General features: G+C 42.7%; 2 protein-coding genes across 4 annotated transcripts in view; both read right to left on the reverse strand.

Moving 5' to 3' along the window:
• Positions 1-16,463, reverse strand: part of DDX46 (DEAD-box helicase 46) — a 30,848-nt gene extending 14,385 nt beyond the window's left edge. For all 3 annotated transcript variants that reach the window (XM_052689910.1, XM_052689909.1, XM_052689908.1), the window contains exons 1-19: positions 16,334-16,463; positions 13,100-13,282; positions 12,700-12,840; positions 11,063-11,180; positions 10,260-10,425; positions 9,817-9,968; positions 9,404-9,517; positions 9,005-9,170; positions 8,632-8,752; positions 8,136-8,311; positions 7,506-7,627; positions 6,568-6,646; positions 4,647-4,729; positions 3,911-4,075; positions 3,503-3,665; positions 2,397-2,590; positions 1,690-1,827; positions 1,132-1,281; positions 282-479 (exon numbers count right to left, since the gene is read on the reverse strand). In XM_052689910.1, coding sequence (XP_052545870.1) covers positions 282-479; positions 1,132-1,281; positions 1,690-1,827; positions 2,397-2,590; positions 3,503-3,665; positions 3,911-4,075; positions 4,647-4,729; positions 6,568-6,646; positions 7,506-7,627; positions 8,136-8,311; positions 8,632-8,752; positions 9,005-9,170; positions 9,404-9,517; positions 9,817-9,968; positions 10,260-10,425; positions 11,063-11,180; positions 12,700-12,840; positions 13,100-13,282; positions 16,334-16,350 — 2,646 coding nt within the window. In that variant the 5' untranslated portion in view covers positions 16,351-16,463. The remainder of the gene's footprint in view (positions 1-281; positions 480-1,131; positions 1,282-1,689; positions 1,828-2,396; positions 2,591-3,502; positions 3,666-3,910; positions 4,076-4,646; positions 4,730-6,567; positions 6,647-7,505; positions 7,628-8,135; positions 8,312-8,631; positions 8,753-9,004; positions 9,171-9,403; positions 9,518-9,816; positions 9,969-10,259; positions 10,426-11,062; positions 11,181-12,699; positions 12,841-13,099; positions 13,283-16,333) is intronic.
• A 449-nt stretch (positions 16,464-16,912) lies between these two features.
• On the reverse strand, positions 16,913-22,007 carry CAMLG (calcium modulating ligand). Its single transcript, XM_052689915.1, has 4 exons — positions 21,663-22,007; positions 20,950-21,404; positions 20,170-20,235; positions 16,913-19,398 (listed from the first exon to the last, which is right to left on the reverse strand). The coding sequence occupies exons 1-4, from the start codon at positions 21,820-21,822 to the stop codon at positions 19,207-19,209; spliced, it is 873 nt and encodes a 290-aa protein (XP_052545875.1). The 5' UTR covers positions 21,823-22,007; the 3' UTR covers positions 16,913-19,206.
• Between the last annotated feature and the right edge of the window lie 568 nt (positions 22,008-22,575).

A 22,575-nucleotide genomic window follows, 5' to 3' on the forward strand; every position in this document is an offset into this window, starting at 1 on the left:
GTGCTTCAGCAGATATTCTGCAGCTCTGCTAAGCTGACAAAATCAAATTCATTTCTCATTACTGATAAAATTCAACAATTTGATTTATTTTTTTTGCCAAGGCAGACAAAGTATTTCCACTGAAATACTGAAGTAGCTCAATTACAAAACTTACAACTTTCAACTGGCAGCTACACAATGAGCTGCATAATGCAGAGTAACATCAGAGAGAAGAAAAGACTGAACAAAACAGCAGTCACAAAGCAAAAAACTGAACACTGTAACGTGCTGCAAAGGCTTACCTTAAAATGGAAGGGGACAAATACTTGTGCCTCTGCTCCGAGATTCTTCTGGGCATTGATTCTCAAAGCCAATCTTTTAGCAATCTCCAGTTTTTCTGCATTACCAGCGGATGGCGTAGGAGCGTTGGATGATCCTGGTGTTCCCATGTCTTTTACTCTTTTCTTTGAATTGAACATGCTTTCAATTTGTTCATCAATCTGACCAAAATAAATATTATTAAATCACTGCATTTACCATTAAAAATCATCATGAAGACAGAAAACATTAAGGACAATTTAGTTCACACGGTTCACATGTAAACCTTGCTTAAACAATGGAAGCATGCTCAGAACTACAGAGCAAACTGAACAGATCTCCCAATCAGGAGTAAGTTTGAACATAGCATTTACTTGCAAGTTCACAAAAAGGAGTCTAACGTTTTGAAAGAGACCTTGTAAGGGTTCAGAAATAGAAAAAGGCCACTGTGAATTTCTTTAAAACACTACACATAAAAAAATGTTTGTAATCGAGGGCAATTGTAGTTTGAGGCAATCGTTCCATTTCATCTATGGCAGATTAGTATCAATAAGCTCTGTGACAGTTACATCACTACATATTTTAGGTGTGAAATACCAGTTGGTCAGGAACAGATTTTCAAGATCTTCACAGGAGAGCTATACAACTTCTCTATCAAAGAATACATACACATCTACCCGTGGAATATAATTGATTAAATTACATTCCATAATACAAGCAGCATGGGACATGTCATGGCCAAAATCCACACATTCTGCAGCATGCTCTGTAATCTACTGGAAAAAAACACCACGAGAATACATTGGAAATCCTCAAAAAACTTCAGGCACTTACATCAACAGCTGTATCTTCATCATCTGAATCTTGCAAGCCAAGAGCTGCTTTCTGTAGCTTCTTTCTCTCATTAGCCAAGGCCTGTTCTGTTTCATCGAACTTAAAGCCTTTGCCAGAGAACCCACTGCTCTTTTTAATCAGCTTTCCCTCCTAAAATAAAGACAGTGTGTTTCCATGTATAAACTGAAGTTTTAAAATCAATTTCCCAAAGGAATAAGACAACTACAGAAACACAAAAGTAATTAGTAGTTAAAAAAGCAAACCCTGGGATGTTTAGAAAGCTCTTCAAATTTTCAATACTGTACTTTACAACGAAGTACAATAAAAACAGCTGTGTTAATTCAGCAGGCAGAAGCAATACACAACAGGGATTTTGTACAAAAAGCACCCAAAACCAAACAACAACAACAACAGATCCCTAAATCTCGAAACCTCAGCACATGTGTGTGCTCTCAATGAACTCAGCAACGACTCACAATTGTACAGGGTGCACAACTGCACCACAGCATACGCATTAACCACAGAGCACAGAGCACTACGGAACGAAGGATCACTCACAGCCTTCTGTTGTTCTTTGAAGTCAGCCCAGAGCTTCTCTAAATCAGCAGGAATTGGATTCCCAGATAATTCCAAAGCCTTGATGATATCACCAGCATACCGTGCCTGATCCTCAGTAATGAACGTATATGCAAATCCCTAGTGAAAATTAATTTAAAAGATGGTAAAGAACCTCTACGGAAACTTTATCTCTAACATTGCTGTCATGCCCTTGCACAGATGCTGTTTTTCTGGTCAATAAAAATAACTGTGATATTCATGCTTTTTTTTTTCTTTCAGTAGGAATGTAGAATGAATCATGTGATTTCCCAGGAAGTTGATATAGAGGGAATCAACCACAGATGGCAGAAATTGGAACTCTTTCCTTTCAATCCTTTCATGGTTGTAAGTTCAGAAAAGAAAACCTTAGACTTAGTAGGGCCCATTTCCAATGGTGAAAAACACCAAACTTTACACTACAAATGGAATTTAAAAGGACATCCATATGGCAGAAGGAAACATGAATTCCAGCTTCCGCAGTGCTAAAATTCAGAGTGTATTTTACACATCATCTCTCAAAAACCTTAAAGGCACTTCCAAAAGAAAACCTTCTTCACATCAATAACAAAATATTCCCTCTGTAGCTATCCCTGGAGAACACCTTTATCAAGCAGTAAATAAGGCCATTGTTTCAGTATTAACAATAACAGGCAAGTGATTACACTTACTTTATTACCAGCTCGTCCAGTCCGGCCTGCTCGGTGCACATAATCTTCATAATGGTTGGGACAACTATAGTTGACCACCAGCATCAACTGTTTTACATCCAAACCCCTTGCTGCTACAGATGTGGCCACCAGAAGTTTGCACGTTCCATTCTTGAAATCATTGATTATGCTGTCCCTGTCGTACTGATCGATGCCTGCAGGAAACCACACACACTGTGAAGCTGGGCCCTTATTCCTTTCTATTAACTACCTTCTGATTTCGACTCAAAAGAATTGGGGCATCAGTCAAAATACTCTCCAACTTCAAACAACTCAAACCCTATGGAAACAACATTTCCATACACTTACACTCACAGGCAATATAAATTATCCAGGATAATAAACCTCTTAGTCTATTATCCACAATAATTCAAACTTTCAGTTTTCCCATTACAAAATCCTGCAAAGTTTCAAAATAATTTCTACTTGACTTCACAGCTCAGCTCAGATCTCATCTGGCAACTTTGTCTGTTTACTAAAGGCAATGGAACACTCAAAAAAATGAGGATATTTTTTCCCTCCTCCAATGTTGCATCCCATGAACAGTGATTTTGCACTTTTTGGTTGCTGTACATTCAAGAGCACTATATTCATATTCAGACAAACACTCTGTGATGGACAGCATCCTGCAGAGGTGGCCTCTTCTCACTGCTGAACTGCTTCCATTGTATTACCTCTCCAAGGCAGAAAAGTGAGACAACAGCTGCCATTATTGTGGAATTTTAAACAAAATCTCACATAATACTCCCTCAGCTGGTGTTCACTACTCTACATTTCAGAGTTCATAATATCCCCTAACAAGTGTTAACATTCACCTCACAACCCCATTGCACTGAGACAAGATTTGGTATCTGATGACATCTCACAGGGAACAGAAGAAAACTCACATCTGTTTCAAAATTAAGAAACAAATATATTTCCCCAATTACAAAGCAAAAGCTGCTTATGACAAAACACCCTAATCTGGTACTACCCAGGAACTAGGCAAGATGCTTTTCTTCCTAACTACTCCATATTAATATTCTAGGTTGGTGATCTTGATGTGAGCCCTTAAAACTGCAGATTACCTCCATGAAGAGACAAGCAGGGATAAGAAGCTCTCATTAAATCTTTCAACAACCCATCAGCGTGTTCTTGTTTGTCCACAAATATGATAACTGATCCTTTCTCCTGATAATGTCCCAGTAGCTCTAGTAGCTTTAAGAACTTATTCTCCTCTTCAATCACAATCTGGAAAAAAAAAGAAAAAAAGGGAGAAAGCGAAAAGAATATAAATTGTACCTTCAGTCACTAAACACACTCAGGATAAAAGGCATAAAAATAATATAATAAAACATCAGGAACAGGAGATTGCTTTCCCATGCTGCATCCATGGCTAGTGGCAGAACTCAGTGAACATCCAGAAATAAAAGCTCTTGTTATATTGCTGGAAACCTTCTGAAAGAGGACAAGCAAAGTGAATGTGTGATACTTACAACGTGCTGCTCCACATCAGAACAGACAACACTTCTGCCTCCAACCTGCACTTCTATGGGTTTACTTAGGATTCTCCGAGCCAACGCCTCCATAGCTCTGGGAAAAGTAGCAGAGAACATGACAGTCTGACGGTCAGGCCTGACGTTGTCTACAATGCGCATGACCTGGTTTGAGAGAACATTTCCTGTTAGTACTCAAGTTCTGTAACTGAAATTCATATACAGACAGAGCTGTCTTATTTAATTAGTTAGGTAATGTATGGATTACATCGAATACAAAATATTTCTTTGCAGATTTCCTCTTGGGACTTGGGTGAGAGCACTGCAAGACAGGCTGGAGTCCACAGGAAGCTGAGTGGTAACATGCCACCCCCCAGCAACACAAAAGAAAGCCTAAGACTTGCTGCAGAAACTCTGCAGCTCAGGAGACAAAGGAATGGTTTTAGTTTTGGAGGACAACATAGCTGAAGAAAACTGAAAGAGCTCTGGCTGCCCAAAGCTGCCAGCAACTACTGTCTAACATGTACACAGATTATAGAGAAATTATGTTCTAATTAAGAATTTATCACAACTAAAGTGTGAAGATAATGCAAAAATGAAAATGTTAGTTTGAATTGTCATCTATATACAGCACATTCTGTTATTGGTAGTCTAATAATTCATAGCATAGGATACTGCAAAACCCTCTAAGTGAAAAGGAGCAGTTCAGAGCATTTTCAGGCATATCATCAGTTACCTGAGGCTCAAAACCCATGTCAAACATTCTGTCTGCTTCATCAAGGACAACGTAGGTGACTCTGCGGAGATTGGTCACCCGACCTGAGAAAGGAGAGGAAAAAGCACATGGGAAACAAAATCAAATGGAAATTTAGTTTCCCTCAGGAATTTATTTATATATATGTATATATAGATTTAAACGTTACGGATATTCTCACTATCTTCCAAGAAATGCATTAATTACTTTTTACAAAAAATTCACTAAAAGTGAATTTTAATGTTCTCATTTTAATCTCAAACATTCTGGGAAACGTGTAAAGTATGCACTAGGCCCTTTATTTTGTCAAACTCTTCTCTTGCATACCATCATAGGGCCAGAAGAACCTGTAAAATTCAGAAAACTGCCCTCGCCAAAACACATCATAAAACTAAGACTGAGATGAAGCAAGGAGCCACATCAGCCATAATCTGACAGCGCCACCTAGAAAAAAACATATTAGAGATTACAGCGCATGTGTGGAAGGCAAAGTCCAGTGCTAACTGTTGCAGCCTCAGAAAAATTCCTTTTCTACATATTATCTGTAATGCTTCCTCGGAGCTAGGAATAACTATTTGAGGGTCATCAGTAATTCTAGTTAACTGCTAATAATACGCATAAAACAGAGCAAGCAGTCTTTTCCAAACGAATATATAAAGATTAAAACCTACCCAGCATCACTACCAGATTTAAAAATAAGGACCACCCCAAACTCTGGGACAGCTGGAAGCAAAATGAGCAGGTTGTGTATCTGAGAACATTTGGAGGTGAGGATGAACAGGATAATTAACACCCTTCCCAAACGAACCCCTAAGAGGTTCCCTTTCATCAAAAGGATTCAACTCAAGGATTTAGCAATCGTATTCTCAAGAGTATATAAATATGTGGACAGATTCACTTCCAAACAACTGCACAGTGACACTGTTGAGTGCTCTCAAAATGAAATATTTATTTTCATATTCTCTACGACCAAGACTGAGGCTTCTGCCTATCAAACCACAGCAGAATTTGGTCTTTTCAGCTTCAGCAAATTGCAGCTGAAGCTTCCAATTATTTTGTGGGGGCGATTTAGCGCTGCATTTTTTAAAAGGAATTCACACTTAAGTAACAAAACACTTCTTTATTAAAATCTACATTATCTATTTAACACCCTAACACTTCCATCCCCAAATAATAACTTCGTAAATTGACTTGGGAACAGCGTTAATGTACCTACCTTTGACGATTTAAGTCTTGGAAGCCCAGTTCTATATCTCTTGAAGGTACTTTTTCCACAGAAGTTAAATAATGTCAACAGTTTAGTAGAGGTTTTGATGTGGAATAATTTAATAATAAAACTTTATCTAGCAAGCATGCAATGGTTACACTAGGACAAAACCTCTTAAAGCTGCAGTGTCTCAGTTCAAACCAACTCGAATACTTGACGCACGGTCAGTTCTTTCACAATCATGTAGGGAGGGCTTTTTTTTTTGTCTGGTGGTTTGGTTGTTTTTTATTCCAACAGATAAAAGCAGTCAGATACTCTTCAAGTAGAAGCAAGTAACTGCTGAGCTGCGCTAACAATAATGTCAGACCAATGGCAGACACAACAAGTAACTGTCAGACAACCTCTTATCAAACAACTTGAAGGTAAAAATTTGGAACACCATGTTTTACATTTAACAAATATTCTCAGGAACTCTTCAAGAATGCAACACTTCCTGTCCTCCCCCAGAAAAGTCAAGCCAATATATGATTGCACCTATGATTAGTGCTGCATATTGCCAATAGCTAGATAGTGCAGCCTGAAGAGATATAAGAAAATTCCATAAAAGTATTTAGCAAAATACATGATCTTTTGAATTTGTTAGAATTACACAACAAATATTAAAAAATTCTCCATAGGAAAAGGTTTTCTACTCACCATTGTTGGCTGCTAACATGTCAATCATACGTCCAGGTGTGCAAACAATAATTTCAGCACCTCTTTTGAGTTCAGCTATCTGATTTTAAAAGACAGTAAACTCAATTTCACAAACTATTAGTGTTGTTTTCTTTTAAAAAAAAAAAAACAAACATGCACGACTTCACAAAAAAGCTACACACGTTTTCAATTACTTTTGTACATCTGTTTCATTAATGTAAAGTGCTTATTTAGAAGACTTTACTTAGCAATTTCCTTAAACCTTTGAATTTCTTTAGATCTTGAACACTGCTTTCCAAAAGAGTGACCTCTGTCAAACTAAGATACTTCCACTTGAAGAAGCTGCAGAGGGGATAGGACTTTTGATAGGACTTTCAGTTCAGTTCACAGCCTGCATGAAGTACTGTGTCATGCAACTACAAATGGTGTATTCAGTGTTGAAAAGCCACGCTCTGATACACATAGGCAACCAAAAATCCAATTTCCATACATGTGGAGTTGAAAAATACCCTGAAATTAAATCTCCAAATTACACCAACATGCAATATTTGATAACGCAACAAACCAAAGCCAATATTCCTGGTTCTTGTTTGAGATTACTCCTGAGGGGAATGCTCATAGAAAGACAGCTTCTTGCTCATTTTCCAACTACCACATCTCACAAGTAGTTCAATTACTGTCATGCTCAGTGCACATATAAAGTCTTAAAGACCACACTTCAGCATTTTCAAAAATATTGGTATGTTTAGGACTAAGTTAGGCAAGCACTTAAGCTTTTACATTAGTGCTGTGCTTTTACAATAGTGCTGCTTTCATGCAGAGAAAGTTGCAAACATACTGGATTTTATGGGAGAGAATTAACCATATCTGCTCCAAAAGTAGCACTGACTAATAAAGTCCAAGAGTAGTTTGACAAGCAACGTGTGTCTTTTGCATACCTGTTCACTAATCCCTGTTCCTCCATACACACAAACAACTCGAAGTCCAAGGGTCTTTGAGAACTTCTTACACTCCTTGGTAATCTGCAAGGCCAGCTCACGAGTAGGTGTCATAATGACAGCTGAAATGCAAAGCATGCCCATCATGTGTTGCAATACAAGAAATGCTGTTATTGAAGCAATAAAAAATAAGCTTTTGTCATGAAGTTCACAGCATTTGCATGAAGTATATGCAGCTCGCTTCCTGGCTTACCAACATAAATTATTTATTATTATAACATACACTTATTGTTATTATGTATATATTATTTAGTATTATTTGAAAGATGCAATTTCAAGGAAGAGAACTACGACAGCATGAGGATGAAGCAGAAAATGTGTCAAAGTTTTAAAATCAACCAAGGCCTCCCTTGCAGATACATGGATATACAAGTGCTCTTGATACAACCTTAAATAATAGTGACCACAAGCAACAACAGACAGCACAGTGCTCATGAACTCAAGCTGTTCACTAATGGATTATAGGAATAGCAAGCATTCATCCCCATAAACAAAAGAAGAACCAAAGAACCTTTTAAAGCTGAGCTTTTGTTGACTTAAATGGCATTTTTAAAAATAAATGCTTTGTACCTATGGGACCTTCTCCTTCTTCTAAAGCTCTCTGATCCATAATATGTCTGAACATGGGCAACAGAAATGCAATGGTTTTTCCACTTCCTGTTTTAGCAATGCCAATCAAGTCGCGACCATTCATAATTGCTGGGATAGCTTGGCTCTGAATGGGTGTGGGTTTCTCATAGCCGTGTCTTAAAGGGAAAAAAAGCATTCAAAAAAGAGATTTTAAGACCAAATATGATTTGACAGACACACATCAGTCATGCTAGAAGAAATGTACATATTATTCACATCTATGTATCGGCATCATCCTAAAAACATCTTAAAAACGAGCAGCAACACGATACAAATGGCAGAAGTTTGTAACCATGTTTTAATACTGACTGCAAAAGGTTCTGATGACTACACACAACATCAGAAACGTGGACATGTTGCTTTATGCAAGGAAGAACATTTTTCTCACAAATACATGAATGACAGAAACTGCATCGGGCGTGCATCGCTTGCTTACTTTTTGAGAGCAGTAAGAATCTTCATGGAAATTCCACACTGTACCCAGGTTTTTATTGGTTTGGGGCAGCCTTTTCCCTTGACTGTTATTCCCTCCATCTCCAGTCGGTACACATTCACCTCTGAAACAAAGTTTGCATTAGAATCAAACCTGACGTTTATCTGCTTGAAGAATGAGGTTATCAGTAAGAGGGATCCGATTCACTTTCATTCTGTCCAAAGAAATTCTCCCATCCAAATTCTCTTCAAAATTACTCCAAAGTCTTGAACTGAACACTACTTTTTTGCTCCTTTCTTCAAGAATACTCCACGCTGAATAAGAATTTGCTGTTTCCTTGCACATCAAAACATGTTCTGCTCATACTTGTACTCACCTTCTTGTGTCATTTTAGCTAGTTCAGGTACTTCAACATAGAAGTTTTTCCTGAAGGGCTCATATTCTATTTTTCCATGATCCACTGGTTCTAGCAGCTTTCTCTGCTTGGTCTGATAGCCAGTTAGGGCAGTCTGAAGATCAACTTCCTCTTCTTCTGAAGAATACTGTATAGATTATAATTGGTGTGTAAATTACTAGGAATGACATCCTGAGATGCTGTTATTTGTTTATACAGAAACTTGACTCAGAAGCAAGAGTTTTTCCTTAGCCCATTAAACCAGACACTGAAAATCTGCTCTCACTATGAGAGGAGTCCAAATCATTCTTTCATCAATTCATTTCATGTTTCTCCCAAACCTTAACTTTCATTGTTCCAAACACAAGAAACTCCAATTACCTCCATTGCATCTTGGTCATTCTCCATGAGTTCCCCTTTCTTCTTCTCTGTCTCTACAACTGCCTTTTTGGTTGTCACCACAGTTACTACTTTGGTAACAGTTGGTCCAGATTTCTGCGAAAGACAAAAAGTTAACAGAAAGAATTGCATTATCACACAGAAGAGAAGCTGTACCAAATACACAGAATATTTGTACTTCTGAATGCATTATGCTGTTTTTTCATGCACGTTTTGCACTGAAATTTCATGAGGACAATGCTATCAGCTTACTGAAAACATCAGAAAATTCAAGTTAAGGCAAACAATCATTAAACACATCTAACCTATTTCTTCCCTTCTTTTTTCCAAAACCATTTCCACATTGAAACACAAAGCTCCTTTCAAAAGACAAATATTCTAGTACACAATTTTACCTTTTCACTCCCACCTCCACCCTTCACACTTCTCATATTGAACTTCTTGACCTCTTCTTTTACTTCTTCCATATAAGCATCCAAAGGATCTAACTCTTCATCTTCAACCTCATTGCCTTCCTTTTCTCCTTCTGCAGTTTCCTCATCGTCATCTAACACGATTAATATGGGAATAAAACAGAGAGGAAAAGAGTTCATACGTTCAATCGTTAGCCTGCCCAAATCATTACAGTCCGTTTTTATTACTGTATCATTTTTCTTCATAAAAAAATCTCTCCAGTTTGTTAATCTCAACAGTACCGTAAAATGTTGGAAGCCAAGACAAGATTTAGGCTTTGCTCTTTTATAGGTCACATTCTGAAAAGTCATTAAATGCTTTAGAGATATTAAAAATATCATTAGGAACAAACGTGTTGTAAATGTTACATATAAAACTGAAATACCGTCATCATCTTCCAAGCTCCATTTTTTTCCCTGTTTCATCTCCTCGATTTCTTTTTTCAGTTCCCCAATGTTCTCCATCGCCTTCTTGCGTTGCTCTTCCCTCCACTTCTCCACTCTTTCTTTTCGTTTTCTCATTTCTTCTTCTAGTTTGTTCTGATCAAAGTTCTGTGACGAGAAACAATCAAATAGTGAAAATCAATGGCCACTGGCACTTGTCTAAACTTCAGTCAAAGAACCTTTCCAAACAAACATTACTAGCACGAAGCTGACCAATGAGCACACACAGACCTATCACAAGAGTAAACAAAAAACACTAAAAGCAGCCATAATGCTTTAAGATACAAAATTCTGCTGTTTTATTTTCCACAATAGCAGCACGTATGCAATTCTTAAAATAACAATGAATTAAAAAATTCCTATATGAACAAAACTTTCCTCTTTTCTGACTAGAGCAGCACATTGTGTATCACTGAGTTTCAACTCATTTTAGCCATGGATCTGTAAAAGACTGAAGATCCATCTTGTCGCTCTCTACTTCCAAAAATCCTTCGAGAACAACAACAAAAATGTGACCCATCTATGCATGGGAAGCCCTTGCTGACAGCACAACAGGGACAGAACATTTCTAATGGCAAGAACTGGAAGCACACCCTGTGACAGGAGTTACAGGAGAGGATGGGACTCTTTCACTCAGCAGGGATTCTGGCCAATCCTGTTTCTTTTGTTAATACAGTAATCTATGGCTATCTTAACTCCTGTTTTATACATTAAAAAGTTAAAAGATTATTCTAAGAGCTCCTACCTCAGTGGCCACAGTAGATGCACTGGTATCTTTATCTTTCTCTTCTTCCTTGTCATCTTTCTCTTTTTTCTTTTCTTTAGAAACTTCCACACCTTCTGTCCTTTCTTTAGATCTTGATCTGAAAGGTAACAGCAAAGATTTCTTAAAACATTTGTTTAAGGGGGGAATAAATGTGTTGGATAGAGCCAAAACCGTGAACACCACAAACAGGGCTGTGTTTTCAAATATCTTATGAAGTGCACAATGTCTCCTAGAAAATCTTTCTCTGATTCATGGAAATATGCCCTACAACTGCCACAAATGCACAACCTATTGCAATTCACTGGTTCACATGCTCTGGTTCTGTTCCTCTCATTTCTTCATAGGGCCAAGCTGCAGCATTCAGTTCCAGAACACTAACTACAGACACTCCAGGGGTTCTGTTGTTTATTCTACACCTCTTTGAAGACAGCAGTTTGAAAAGAGATACAAAAAAAGTCCTGTTTGTTCTATTTCTAGGGGAATGGAAAGCGATCTTGCTCCTTGCTACGGAAGTTTGAATGTCCCTCTGCAAATACACAGCTGTATGAAGGACACTGAAACACCTCTCCCTGGGAAAAGCTGCTCATAGAACTCATATGCAACACCCAGACTTCCATTTAAAACAAAGCCCATTTATCACAGATTTTATTATCCTAATGTGCTTCCTATTAAAGAAATGTACCTGAACCAAATGTTTGCGAGCTCATAATAATAAATGTAAAATTCATGTTAGCCAATCAAATCTCATTAAGATTACTTCACAGCCCACTGAATAATTCTAATGCCAGCCATACGATTATCCTAAAGGACTCATTCCAGCTGCTCATCATTTCTAAATGTTTGTCAACCTGCTTGCTCTTTATACAGACTCTTAGAACTTATGGACCCACTACTCATTTTACAAAAACATTCTCACAACAAACAGCATGAGAAATAATTAATACATACACAGAATAGCATTTACACACCCTCAAGTGAGGAATACAAAAATACTTCCTCCATCAAAGGACTTTAAGTGATGGGAAATTACAGTACACTCAGAAAATTCTCCTTACTCTACACACAAAATCTTTGGCTGGTTTTCCCAATGATTCCTTCCAGTACATCAGTATGTTTACAGTGGTTAGTTACTACCATATGGAATGTAACAAGAGAACACAAAGAAGGGCAACAAAGGGTAACAAAGTTGGTGAGGGGTCTGAAGCACAGGTCTTATGAGGAGTGGCTGGCAGAGCTGGGACTGTTTGGTCTGGAGAAGAGGAGGCTCAGGGGAGACCTCAGTGCTCTTTGTAACAACCTGAAGGAGGTTGCAGTGAGCTGGGGGTCGGCCTCTTCTCTCGCATAAGCAGTGATAGAACTAGAGGGAATGGCTTCAAGCTGGGCCAGGGGAGATTCAGGCTGGACATTAGGAAATACTGCTTCTCTGAAAGAGTGGTCAGGCACTGGAATGGGCTGCCCAGGGAGGTGGTGGAGTCACCGACCCTGAAGGAGTTCAAGGAATGTCTGGATGCTGTGTTGAGGGACGGGGTTTGGTGAGAGCTGTTGGTGATCAGTGGATAATTCTGGGTGATCCTGTGGGTCTTTTCTAACCTTGGTGATTCTACGAACACAAATACCTGTTTTCTGTCTTCCTGTTCTTGCTCGGACTGGGGGATCGAGACCGTCTGCCTCTACTTCTGCTCCTGGAGCGCCTTCTCTCTCGGCTCCGCGATCTTCTTCTCTCCCGACTCCGTTCCCTTTCTCTACTCCTCGAACGTCTGCCCCAAAACAAAAGCGCACTTCTCAGCATGTGACAACAGCATCATTTTAGCCTGCTACTAAGGAACAGGTTTAAAAGGAATCCAATAATCATCAAGATCGCTAAGAGCTTACAAACACCAGCACCAAAACATCATTTCATAAGCAAAAATATTAAGCACAGTAAAATCTATTACGAACAACAACAAAGTAAACAGCTGCAGAGGAAGCATATCAACCCTGGATAACAAGCACTCTCCCATGCTTTGTAACTCGTACCTCTGGCGCTTCCTGTCACGTGAACGGGATCTCCTCTTGTCCCTGCTGCGCGACCGCTCCCGTCTGCGATCCCGATCTCTGCTCCTGGAGCGCCTGTCCTCCCGTTTCCTTTTGTCAGATGGAGAACGACTTCTGGAGCGGCTCCCAGAGCGGCCCCTCGAGGCAGAGCGCTTCCGATAATGCCTGTCGTGAGGCCACAGAACAAAGGTGAGAGTGAGCCTGAGGACAGCTTGCAGAGGGGAGGGAGGTCTGTCGTACCTGCGTGAATTATTTCTCGTAATTTGTGGTACCTATAAAAGTCCTTTGCAGTAATTTTGCAAAATCAATTAGCGTGCACACATCCCTCAGGATGCTGAAATCACAGGAGTGACTCAGACACACGTTTTAGTGTGCTTATCTAAGCGTATCACAGGAACACTGGAACATCAAAAACAATGCCCTGGTTAGACATCCCCCAATTTCTATGATGCGCTGGGAAAGACTAAGTCTCTCTGAAGCTACCTCATAAAATTTGCTGAACATCTGTTGTTGCTGCTGATGTCAGTACTTTCATTCAGATAAGCTACATAACTTGAACCTCTGCTCAGAGGAAAGGCTGTCAAAATGCAATTGAAGAAAAAAAACGCGCGCACGTGATGCCGCAGTGGTACAATGCCCTTAAGATGCTGAATTCAAACAACAGAAAAACAGCTTTAAGGTGTATGATGGAGATGGGAGATTTTCTCCCTTCGCTACTTCTCTCTTATCCCAATCCAGCTGCAGGAGACAGCAGTACCCAGAAAATCTTCACATAAGCATACGTGTTACAGAGGGACCTTCAGTGCACTGTCTCCTCTTTTTCCAGTTCCTACCAGTCACAGCATCAGAATAATTCCCTCAATCCATCCTCCCACAGCCCACGGCTCGCCAACGCTCCCCAAGAGCAAGGTTTGGGAAGTGGAAGAAGCAAAGAAGGCAGAACCTCAAGTCCCCCACATCCCTTCCCTTTTGTCATTGCCAACAGTTGTGTGAGAACAGTACTGGTGCTAAACATAACAGAGTTTATTTCAGCATGGTGGTATACTGAGGTATTGTGTACATTTGGAATCAGTGCCGTAGCAGTGTGCCATCCACATCCTGCCTACCAGCAGTATGACTGAACGTGGAAAACATCTGTCACTGTCAGATACCTTTTCTTTCTTCCAATCTCAGCCACGAAATGCCATGAGAACTGCTCCCCATTTCCCCCCAAGATTTCTTTTTGCATTTTCCTCTACAATGTGCAACAAGTCTGGGCATCTCATTTCAGTCTGAGGAACATTTCCCTACAGCAAGTCCAACACCTACCCTGCCTTTCTCCACCCACCACTCCCTCTCACCCTCACCATTTCTTCTCTTTCTTTTAAAGCATTTTGAACACTGTAAACCACATTAAACAATTGATTTTAAAACCTCATTTTACTTTTTTTTTTTTTTTTTTTAATTTGTACAGCCCAGTTCACCACGCAGCTGCCACAAACAGAAAGACTTGCAGAAGGGATGGGGCTTCTGAGAGCAAGGGACACAAGTGGGACCAGCAAAGGCTGCTTATACAAGAAGAGACCTATGGCCTGGTTTGACAAACACGTTCTGTGAGTGCTTTCTGCCAACTTCTCTGTTCGGTCCAACCCCGAAGCCCAGTTAAAACCAAACATATTATCAGAATGGAAGCTGTACTGGATAAGTAAAGCAGTGCTGAGAGATCCAGAGCCAGCACCCGGAGCTGAGCTGCCAGCAGATTTTGCAGCCTGTAGACTGTTAGCAGGCTGTGTGTTAACACTGTTTCAGTGTTAAAATCTGATGATAGATTAAACTAGTCAGCACAGATGCAACAACAGCACCAGCACACAACAGAGCTGGTTTAAAGCCTAACAGCTGTGAGCAGCTCCACAGCACCTGGCAGCAGTGACCAACACACACAGGGAGCCTACGACCACCTTAGTGCTGAATTAATTAAAGCACCGAATAAGGTGTTTGTATAAGCCCTGAGAGGACAAAAGGGATGCACATGGTGATACTGAAACTTAAACAGATACGTTCCATAAACACCTCATTGTGGGAATCAAATGTTGTTTCTGCATTAGAATTGGATAATATTTTTTTTATTTCATGGTCTCCTCTGTCATAGTACTTTTTGAGAGTCTTTCTACTTTACTTGAGGGTCTCTGATAGTTTACATCACTTATTCTCTAGATGAACCTTCCCCAGGAATGCACACTCTGTATATAGGTGTATATATGTATATTTTGTCACACACATTGCAAGAGTATCCTGCGCAAATTAAAAGGACAATTCGTTACATGCCTCAGGGAGTGCACGAAGAAGGTATTGAGGAAGACCGGGCACCTCCCCTCCCTACTCTTTGTTTAACAAGGACTGTGAAGAAAATCACCACATCAATATGAACGAGAAGAGTGTTGAGACATCTTGTAGACGACAGGACCGACACCAGGTAACAAACAAATTAACAAGTAATTAACAAATGTAAACCTTCTGATAAGATTGTGAACCTGGAGTACCCAGCCAGCGGGGAAACACGGCAGGGGGGAGGCAAGGGGGAGAAAACAGGCTATAAAGACTGTCACGTTGTGTCCATAGGCGCGCTCCTGCTCGCGGGACGCCCGCCATTGCAATGGTGAATAAAATCTGCTTTTATCAGAGATACCGTCCTGACAACAATTATTTGGGTATTTCCAGCATCGTCAATAGGAAACTTAAAAAAAACAAACAAACAAAAAAAACACCTTAAAAAGCGTAGCAGGCTGACGATGCCGCTGTTATTACTTCACACCAAACCCGACGAGGCCACATGAGCCCAGAGAGGCCCGGACCCGCTGCCCGGAGCCCAGCAGCACAGAACACCGCTATGGACCGCCGCTCTCGGGAGCCCGGCGCCAGACAAACAGCCCTGGAACCGGGCTGAGCCAAGCGAGTAAGGCGACAGCGCCGGGCAGGGAAACCCGGAGTGCCCCGAGCACAGCGCCGTCCCACGGCTCCACAGCCCGCTCTCAAAGCCCGAGCCCGGCCCCCCGCTGCTCGAAACGACGGAGGGCCGCGGCAGGCGGCGGGAGGACCCAGCAGCGCCCTCAGCGCGCCCGCAGGCCGCCGCGGCCCTTTGTTCCCACACGCGGCCGGCGGGCCGCTACTTGAAGCGCCCGCGGGCTCCGCAGCGGGTCCGGCCGCCCGCGACCCCGGCCGCGAGCCCGCCGCCCTCACCTGGACTCCCGGCCCATGGCGGCGATGGCGGTGCGAGCCCCGCGCTACGAGGCGGCGGCCATCCGGAGCCCCAGCACCCGGAACGACGAAGCGCGGCGGCAGCGCGGCGGGAAGCGGCCCGCGGCACTTCCGGCCCGCGGCGGGGCGGCAGCGCCCCCCGGAGTCCGGAGGGCGCAGAGCCGTCTGAGCGGGCAGGAGGCGAGGAATCGGGGAACAATATCAAAAGGGAAGGAAAAAAAAAACCAAACAACAAAGTATTCCTGCGAGAGGTGCCTCGGAGAGATGGGATGAAGAAACCGCAGAGCCCCAGGTCGGCAGCCGGGCTGCCAGCCGCGGCCTCGCTTCCTGCTCCCGAGTCCTCAGGAAGCGCCCTGCGCGTCACCCAGTGCGACGTGCAGCGTGGCTGCTGAGCACCAAGCTCAAGTGTGTGATATGGAACCAAAACAAGAGTCACAGAGAGGCCAGGGCTCAGCCCTGCCACCAAAACACCCTGCTGCTCCTCCCAGCACCAACGCTCCTGAAGCTACTGAGCAAACCGCGACTTGCTGGGCTGACAGACGACGTCCGAGCACAAAGGAAGGGGGTAACAAATGTACTTTTAATAGAAAACCATCGGTTCGGCAATATACATAAACAACATGGGTAAACAAAGATAAGTTAAAACGGAATGAAGGAGATTCATTTCTTGGCCAAAGATGAGGAGTAGCTCAGAGAGGCCCCAGCCAGCCCTTTCCCATCCCTCGCAGACAAGAAGTCCATGTTCCAGTCCCACCTGGAAGCCCACCAGGCAACAGCTCACACCTGAAAAGCTCCGTGTGGGCTCTGCTGGCATGCTTCCCTTCAGCACCTGACAAAATAACCTGCACCATCTCCCTTTGTACAGAAGGGCTGCAAAAGGGGTTGACTGAACCTACAACAGGTGGTCACTTTTCTGGTTATCCAGGTGGATATTATTATTTTGCTCAAGATTCAAAGCTCACTGCCTTTGTCAGATGGTATTTTCGCCATTTAGTTGTATCACATTCCGGCATATAGTAGGTGAGAGCAATGGTAACTCTCCAACTCACTGTAATGTTTTATTTTTCAAGTCAGCTATTTCAATTTGGTGAAACTCCTGTCCACTTCAGAAACTTTATTTACATCTGTGCTAACAGGCCTAAGTCAGAACCTTTTCAAGCCCAGCCTTGGACACCTGAAATATAACATTCACTGGAAAATAATCAGTAAAAAAATAATTGTCAAAGCAATACACAAGCTGTCATGCCACAAACATACCTAACACAAGTCTGAAATCCAGTGCTGAAATTTTAGCAGGAATCTTTAACAGGAAAGACTACACAGAAAGCGGGGCAATGTGTGTTAAACATGGATAATCAACCCTAAAAAAGCCCTGCAAACAACAAGGTAGCTACATGTTTCTCTAAACTAAAAGTGCTTTAGCTCCTGTTATCTCGGCGCCTAGATTCTAATCTTAAAGCTACAAAGCAAAATCATACCAAGTTTACCTTCAACATAAATTTTCACAGATCACCAGCATGTAAGGCTGACTATTTGGAATGACACCTCCCTGCTCTCACCAAAATTCTTATAATGGAAAACAAGAACATTCATTAGCCTGCTACTTCAGCCAGGGCTCATTTGTATTTGTTGTCTTTCCAGCTACGTGGCTGGACTTCCACAGGAAAAATATGCCTTCTCTCTTTATACATAGATCTTTATGTGGTAGTCAAGTAAAAACAGCAGTTTATTTCTTATTTTACTCTCACATGTAACACACGGGACTTAAAACAGGAACAGCTAATAGGGTTCCACTGGGGCAATTGCAAAACCACTTCAGGTTAACATCCACAGATCTGCTGAATCAAAGGCCCTATTTATACTACTGGGGTGCAGCACTGTCATACAGCACAGCAGAACTCCTAGCAATTGTATTCTGTTCACATGCAATTGGTTGATCATGAACATGTCAAGATGATGAGGGTCATGTAGGAAGAAAATTGCCCTGGGCAGTCCAGCAAAGACCTATTTTTACATCTAGCAGACAAATGTTTGACTTTGCAGCTTGGTGGCTGGTCTGTACAACTTCCCCCTCCTGAGCTGAGTTGGTATTTGTGTTCATTTAGAAAAAAAGCCCAGTGAGCTATGCTAGCATTGGCTGCTAGAACTCACAAACAGATGAGATTCACAATTCTAACAATTTTCCTCCCACTTTTTGATTAATGACACTTGTAAACAACAGGAGGTTGGGTGATTTTTTTTTTGCCTTTTTTTTCTTTTTTTTTTGCTTGGCTGTTTTGCCCTAGAATTGTGAAGTTAAATTAACCACAACCAATGTATGTAAGGCAAGGTTTAGGACAACAGTGGCATGTTTTGCCAATATCCTCCAAAAGCAGCTACTTAGTTTGACAATCTGAACTGGAACAACAAAATACGGGGATTTCTTTCATTTAGAGCTTTCTTTAAAAACAGGAGCAACACAAACTGAGCTGTATTAGCTATATTTGTACTATATATATATGTATATATATTTGGTTCCCCTGAAAGGAATTCTCTTTGCTCTCACCAGAAAGAACAAAGCTTTGTACATTTCTATGAAGGAGGTGAGAAGGACATGACCTCACTAAACAAATCATCCAGCAACACTTCCATTCTATTTTTCACATTTTTAGTGGACAAAGTATTTAAATAAACCAAGCTAATATGACTGGCAGCCTGGGACCTTGCTGTTCCATCTCCCAAACGACTGGATTTAAGGCTCCTTTCAAGCATTCAAAAACAGGAAAGAATTTTAACTAAGGTTTCAACCTGTCAGATGTTAAAGGCATACAGACCAGAAAGTTTTAGTGTAAGCACTGCACTGAACTCTACAGCCATCATGGTACTTCAGAGCCGAAGAACAGAGTGAGTTCGTGGCAAAAGATAAAAGTAAAGAAGTAGACACAGAGGTCTGTGAAAACATCTCCCATTTTGCTGTAGGTGTCCATAGAGCGACTGATCACTTCTGCAGGGATTCCAGACAGTAAAAGAGCAGCAGTCAGTACTGTTGTTTTCACCTTCTTCTCACTCTAGAAGGAAAAACCACAGAATGTTAGTTCTGCTACAGCCCAGTTCTGTTTAACACCCCAGTTTCACACACCCAGGCACCTCCAGATTCACTGATAAGAATATCATGTTTGCACTGATTCTCTCCAGACAGGATTCACAGTACCTTATTTATCCTAGCTACAAATTGAAGCTGTGGAGGATCTGAGGAGCTGAAGGAGAAGCTAGTGAACAGCAGAACAACTGCATCACAGACATTATGCCCACTTCACAGTGGCAATCCAATCCAGCTGTAAAGTGGCGTTCTGAACTGAAGATAAGCACAAAGCTTCATGCACAAACGTCTCACTTCTAGCTGTCATTCAAACTAAAAGCACAAATGGAACACAGAGCCCTTAAAGCCCAAACCACCTCATTCCTTAATGACCACCCCCACAAATTTTGCCCAGGAATCACATATGCCCAATGGCCGTTGATAGAGCTAACAGTAACCACAGAAGAGCACTACCTGAAAGAAAAGCAAGCATCCTAAAGACATGAAAGATAAACTGGAATTTCCCAGTCAGATGCTTTTAATTAGTTCATTAGATAAATAAGCTGCTAGCCCACATTTTCACAGCAACTTATAAAGAGATTTGGACTAAATCTGGGAATACTAACTGCTAGCATTAGCTATGAGCATTTGATAATTCTCAGTTCTACAGCTCAAAATATGAATACTCCCCATGCAACAATAAATCTAAGCACAGGCTTAAAATATTTGAAATTAATCCAATTGTGAAAAATTGTTTTACCTTTGGAAAGTACTTGGATAGTCCCATGTATGCAAGTTGTAGAGTAAGAAACGGTGCAAATATTGACTGAAGGAACACAAAAGAATATATTAAAAAATCAGAAATAATAGGTAAGAAAACAGAAATTTAGTTATCAACAGTGTTGTTGAATACTACAAATGTAAGCAGACAAGTTAGGTGTCAGAAGTATTGTTCTACCTTGCTTGCTTTCAGCCTTATACCTGAAATTGCATGACAGAGCAGTGTGTAGAAACAAGCAGTGCTCCAGAAGGTGGCAGGCTGCACCAGTCGTGCACTTCTGTAAGATGTGCCTGCAGACACCTGCACTGCTGAGGAACTGTTTTTCTTAAGAGGTCGATAAATGAGTGGGATCTGCACGTCACAGGGCAGACATTGCCGTTTTCACTCAATTATTCTTTCGGAAAGAATAACAGTTGACTCAAACTTGCATAGGACTTAAGCAGTAATAATTATTCCAGTGTTGCTTCTGCTGAAAACATTAAGGACCAAAAGCATGCAACTCTTAGTTGTAACTTGGTGGCTCTGCTAGATAACACAGGTTCTGATTGAGTTACCATCTCAAGGAATGCCAGAGCGGTTGTTTGGTGGGTATTTTTTATAGCTTTTACACAGTTGTAAAGAATGCCTGAAGTTCCCAACTGACTTAGCCCTACATAAACAGCTTTCAACCCCAGGCAAACAGCGTTTTACATGAGCTGAGTCCTAAGCCTGCAGTTAACTAGCCAAACAGAATGGGATTGTTTGCTTTCCTGAACTCACCAAGTATTTGCACACAAACGCCCTCACTGCAATGGCAAGCAGAGCACATCCCACTAATCTAAAAATGCGGAAAGAATCAAACTCCTCCACCGCATTCCCGTTCTCTTGGCTTGGCTTCTCATTCATCAGCTGGTTCCTCAGCTTCAGAGCTTCATCAAATCTGGATAAGTACTGCTCTAATCCATGCCTGGGTGGCCGTGCAGCGGCTTCGGATGGCAGCTCCCCTCTGTTACGGTGACGGAGCTCGCCTGTGCCCTCACTGACAAGCTGTGGAGTTTTACTGAACAAGTCCTTATCGCCTTTAAGGTCTCCCAGGCTGCCTGCATGGTCAGCCGATCCGGACACATTAGAGACAGAATCACCGAGCACGATTCTCTTAGAAACAGAAGGAAGAGGAAGGGAGTTCGATTTATCTTGTTCGTGTTGAAGTTTTGATTCGACGTGACTTTCGTCATCTAAAGAAGAGAAACAAAAACAGGCAGTTACACACACAGAGCTCAGAACGGCATTTCAGCCCTACCGAGGGTCAGCGCTGACGTCCGGACAGCCCGAAAGGCAACCGGCCGGCGGCGAACGCGCAGGGGAACCCCTGAGGGCACGGACAGCCCTGCCTCGCTGCGTAAGAAACCCGCCGAGCGACCGTCTGCAAGCACCGAGCAAAAGGGCCGGGAAGGGGCAGGGCCGGGATCCCCACACGGAGCCGCGGGGCTCACCCTTGCCCGCCGCGGGCCGGTGGAAGCCCATGATGCGGTTGATCCGTTCCTCCGAGTTCATCAGCAGCTTCCTCCGCCGCAGCTCCGCCCGCCGCTGGGAGGCCGAGAGCCCCGCGGGGGTCCCCGGGGACGCCGCTCCCGCCCCGCCGCCGTCCTCCATCCCCGGCAGAAAGAGGCCGCGCCGCCGCACAAAAAGGGGCTGCGCCGCCTCAACGCGCAGGCGCCGTCACCGCCCACTTCCAGGGCCAGAAGCCCGCGCCGCCACCTCGGTTAAGGGCAAAGAGAACGGGGAGAGCCCGCCGCCAGCCCCTCTTTGACGGGGCCGCGCGGAGAGCTGTGCCCTCAAGTAAAATGGCCGCTCCGTTACCGGAAGTGACGTCACAGGGCGAGAGGAAGCGAGGCTGCCCGATCGCCCATCGGGACGGGGGAGGGCGGCGGGGTCCTGAGCTGAGGGCTGTGAGTGCATGCAGGGCTCCGCCCGCAGCCCGCCTGGATAAGGCAGCGAGCCTTAGTGCCTTTCATACGGTAAAAAGAGATAAAGACACCACGCTGCACACAAACCGTCAGAGGAGCGTTTCTAACCGAGGAAGTGCTTACTGCCTCACAGGAACAGGAAGCGCAACGCCGTAAAACTGCAGGAGCTCCGCTGGCAGGAGCGGCTCCCGCAGACCTCAGCTGAGTTTAACCTCCAGCACGGCCGTTTGGGGTACAGAAGCACGTCACACTTCTGCCTGTGTGACAAAAAGCGGTAAAGCCGGGGACAGCGCCGCCTTTTAGCTGAGTGCTCCGATAGCGACACGCAGTGCGGTGGAAGGACCTGAGAACCGAACCAAACACGGCAGCGGCACGGATTCTTGTCGTCAGTCCGACTGATTTCCTTCACTCAGCCTCGCACTGCATCAGGCCGTGATGC

This window comes from Tympanuchus pallidicinctus, unplaced genomic scaffold, assembly GCF_026119805.1.
Source record: "Tympanuchus pallidicinctus isolate F22 unplaced genomic scaffold, pur_lepc_1.0 scaffold25, whole genome shotgun sequence".
In the NCBI taxonomy this organism is placed as follows: domain Eukaryota; kingdom Metazoa; phylum Chordata; class Aves; order Galliformes; family Phasianidae; genus Tympanuchus; species Tympanuchus pallidicinctus.

Coding starts and splice junctions, on each gene's coding strand:
- CAMLG (XM_052689915.1), bottom strand. CDS start 21,822: ATGGAGGACGGCGGCGGGGCGGGAGCGGCGTCCCCGGGGACCCCCGCG. Junction 20,236..20,949: donor CGTTTGTGTGCAAATACTTG/GTGAGTTCAGGA, acceptor GTGTTCCTTCAG/TCAATATTTGCACCGTTTCT. Junction 19,399..20,169: donor TATCCAAGTACTTTCCAAAG/GTAAAACAATTT, acceptor TTTTCCTTCTAG/AGTGAGAAGAAGGTGAAAAC.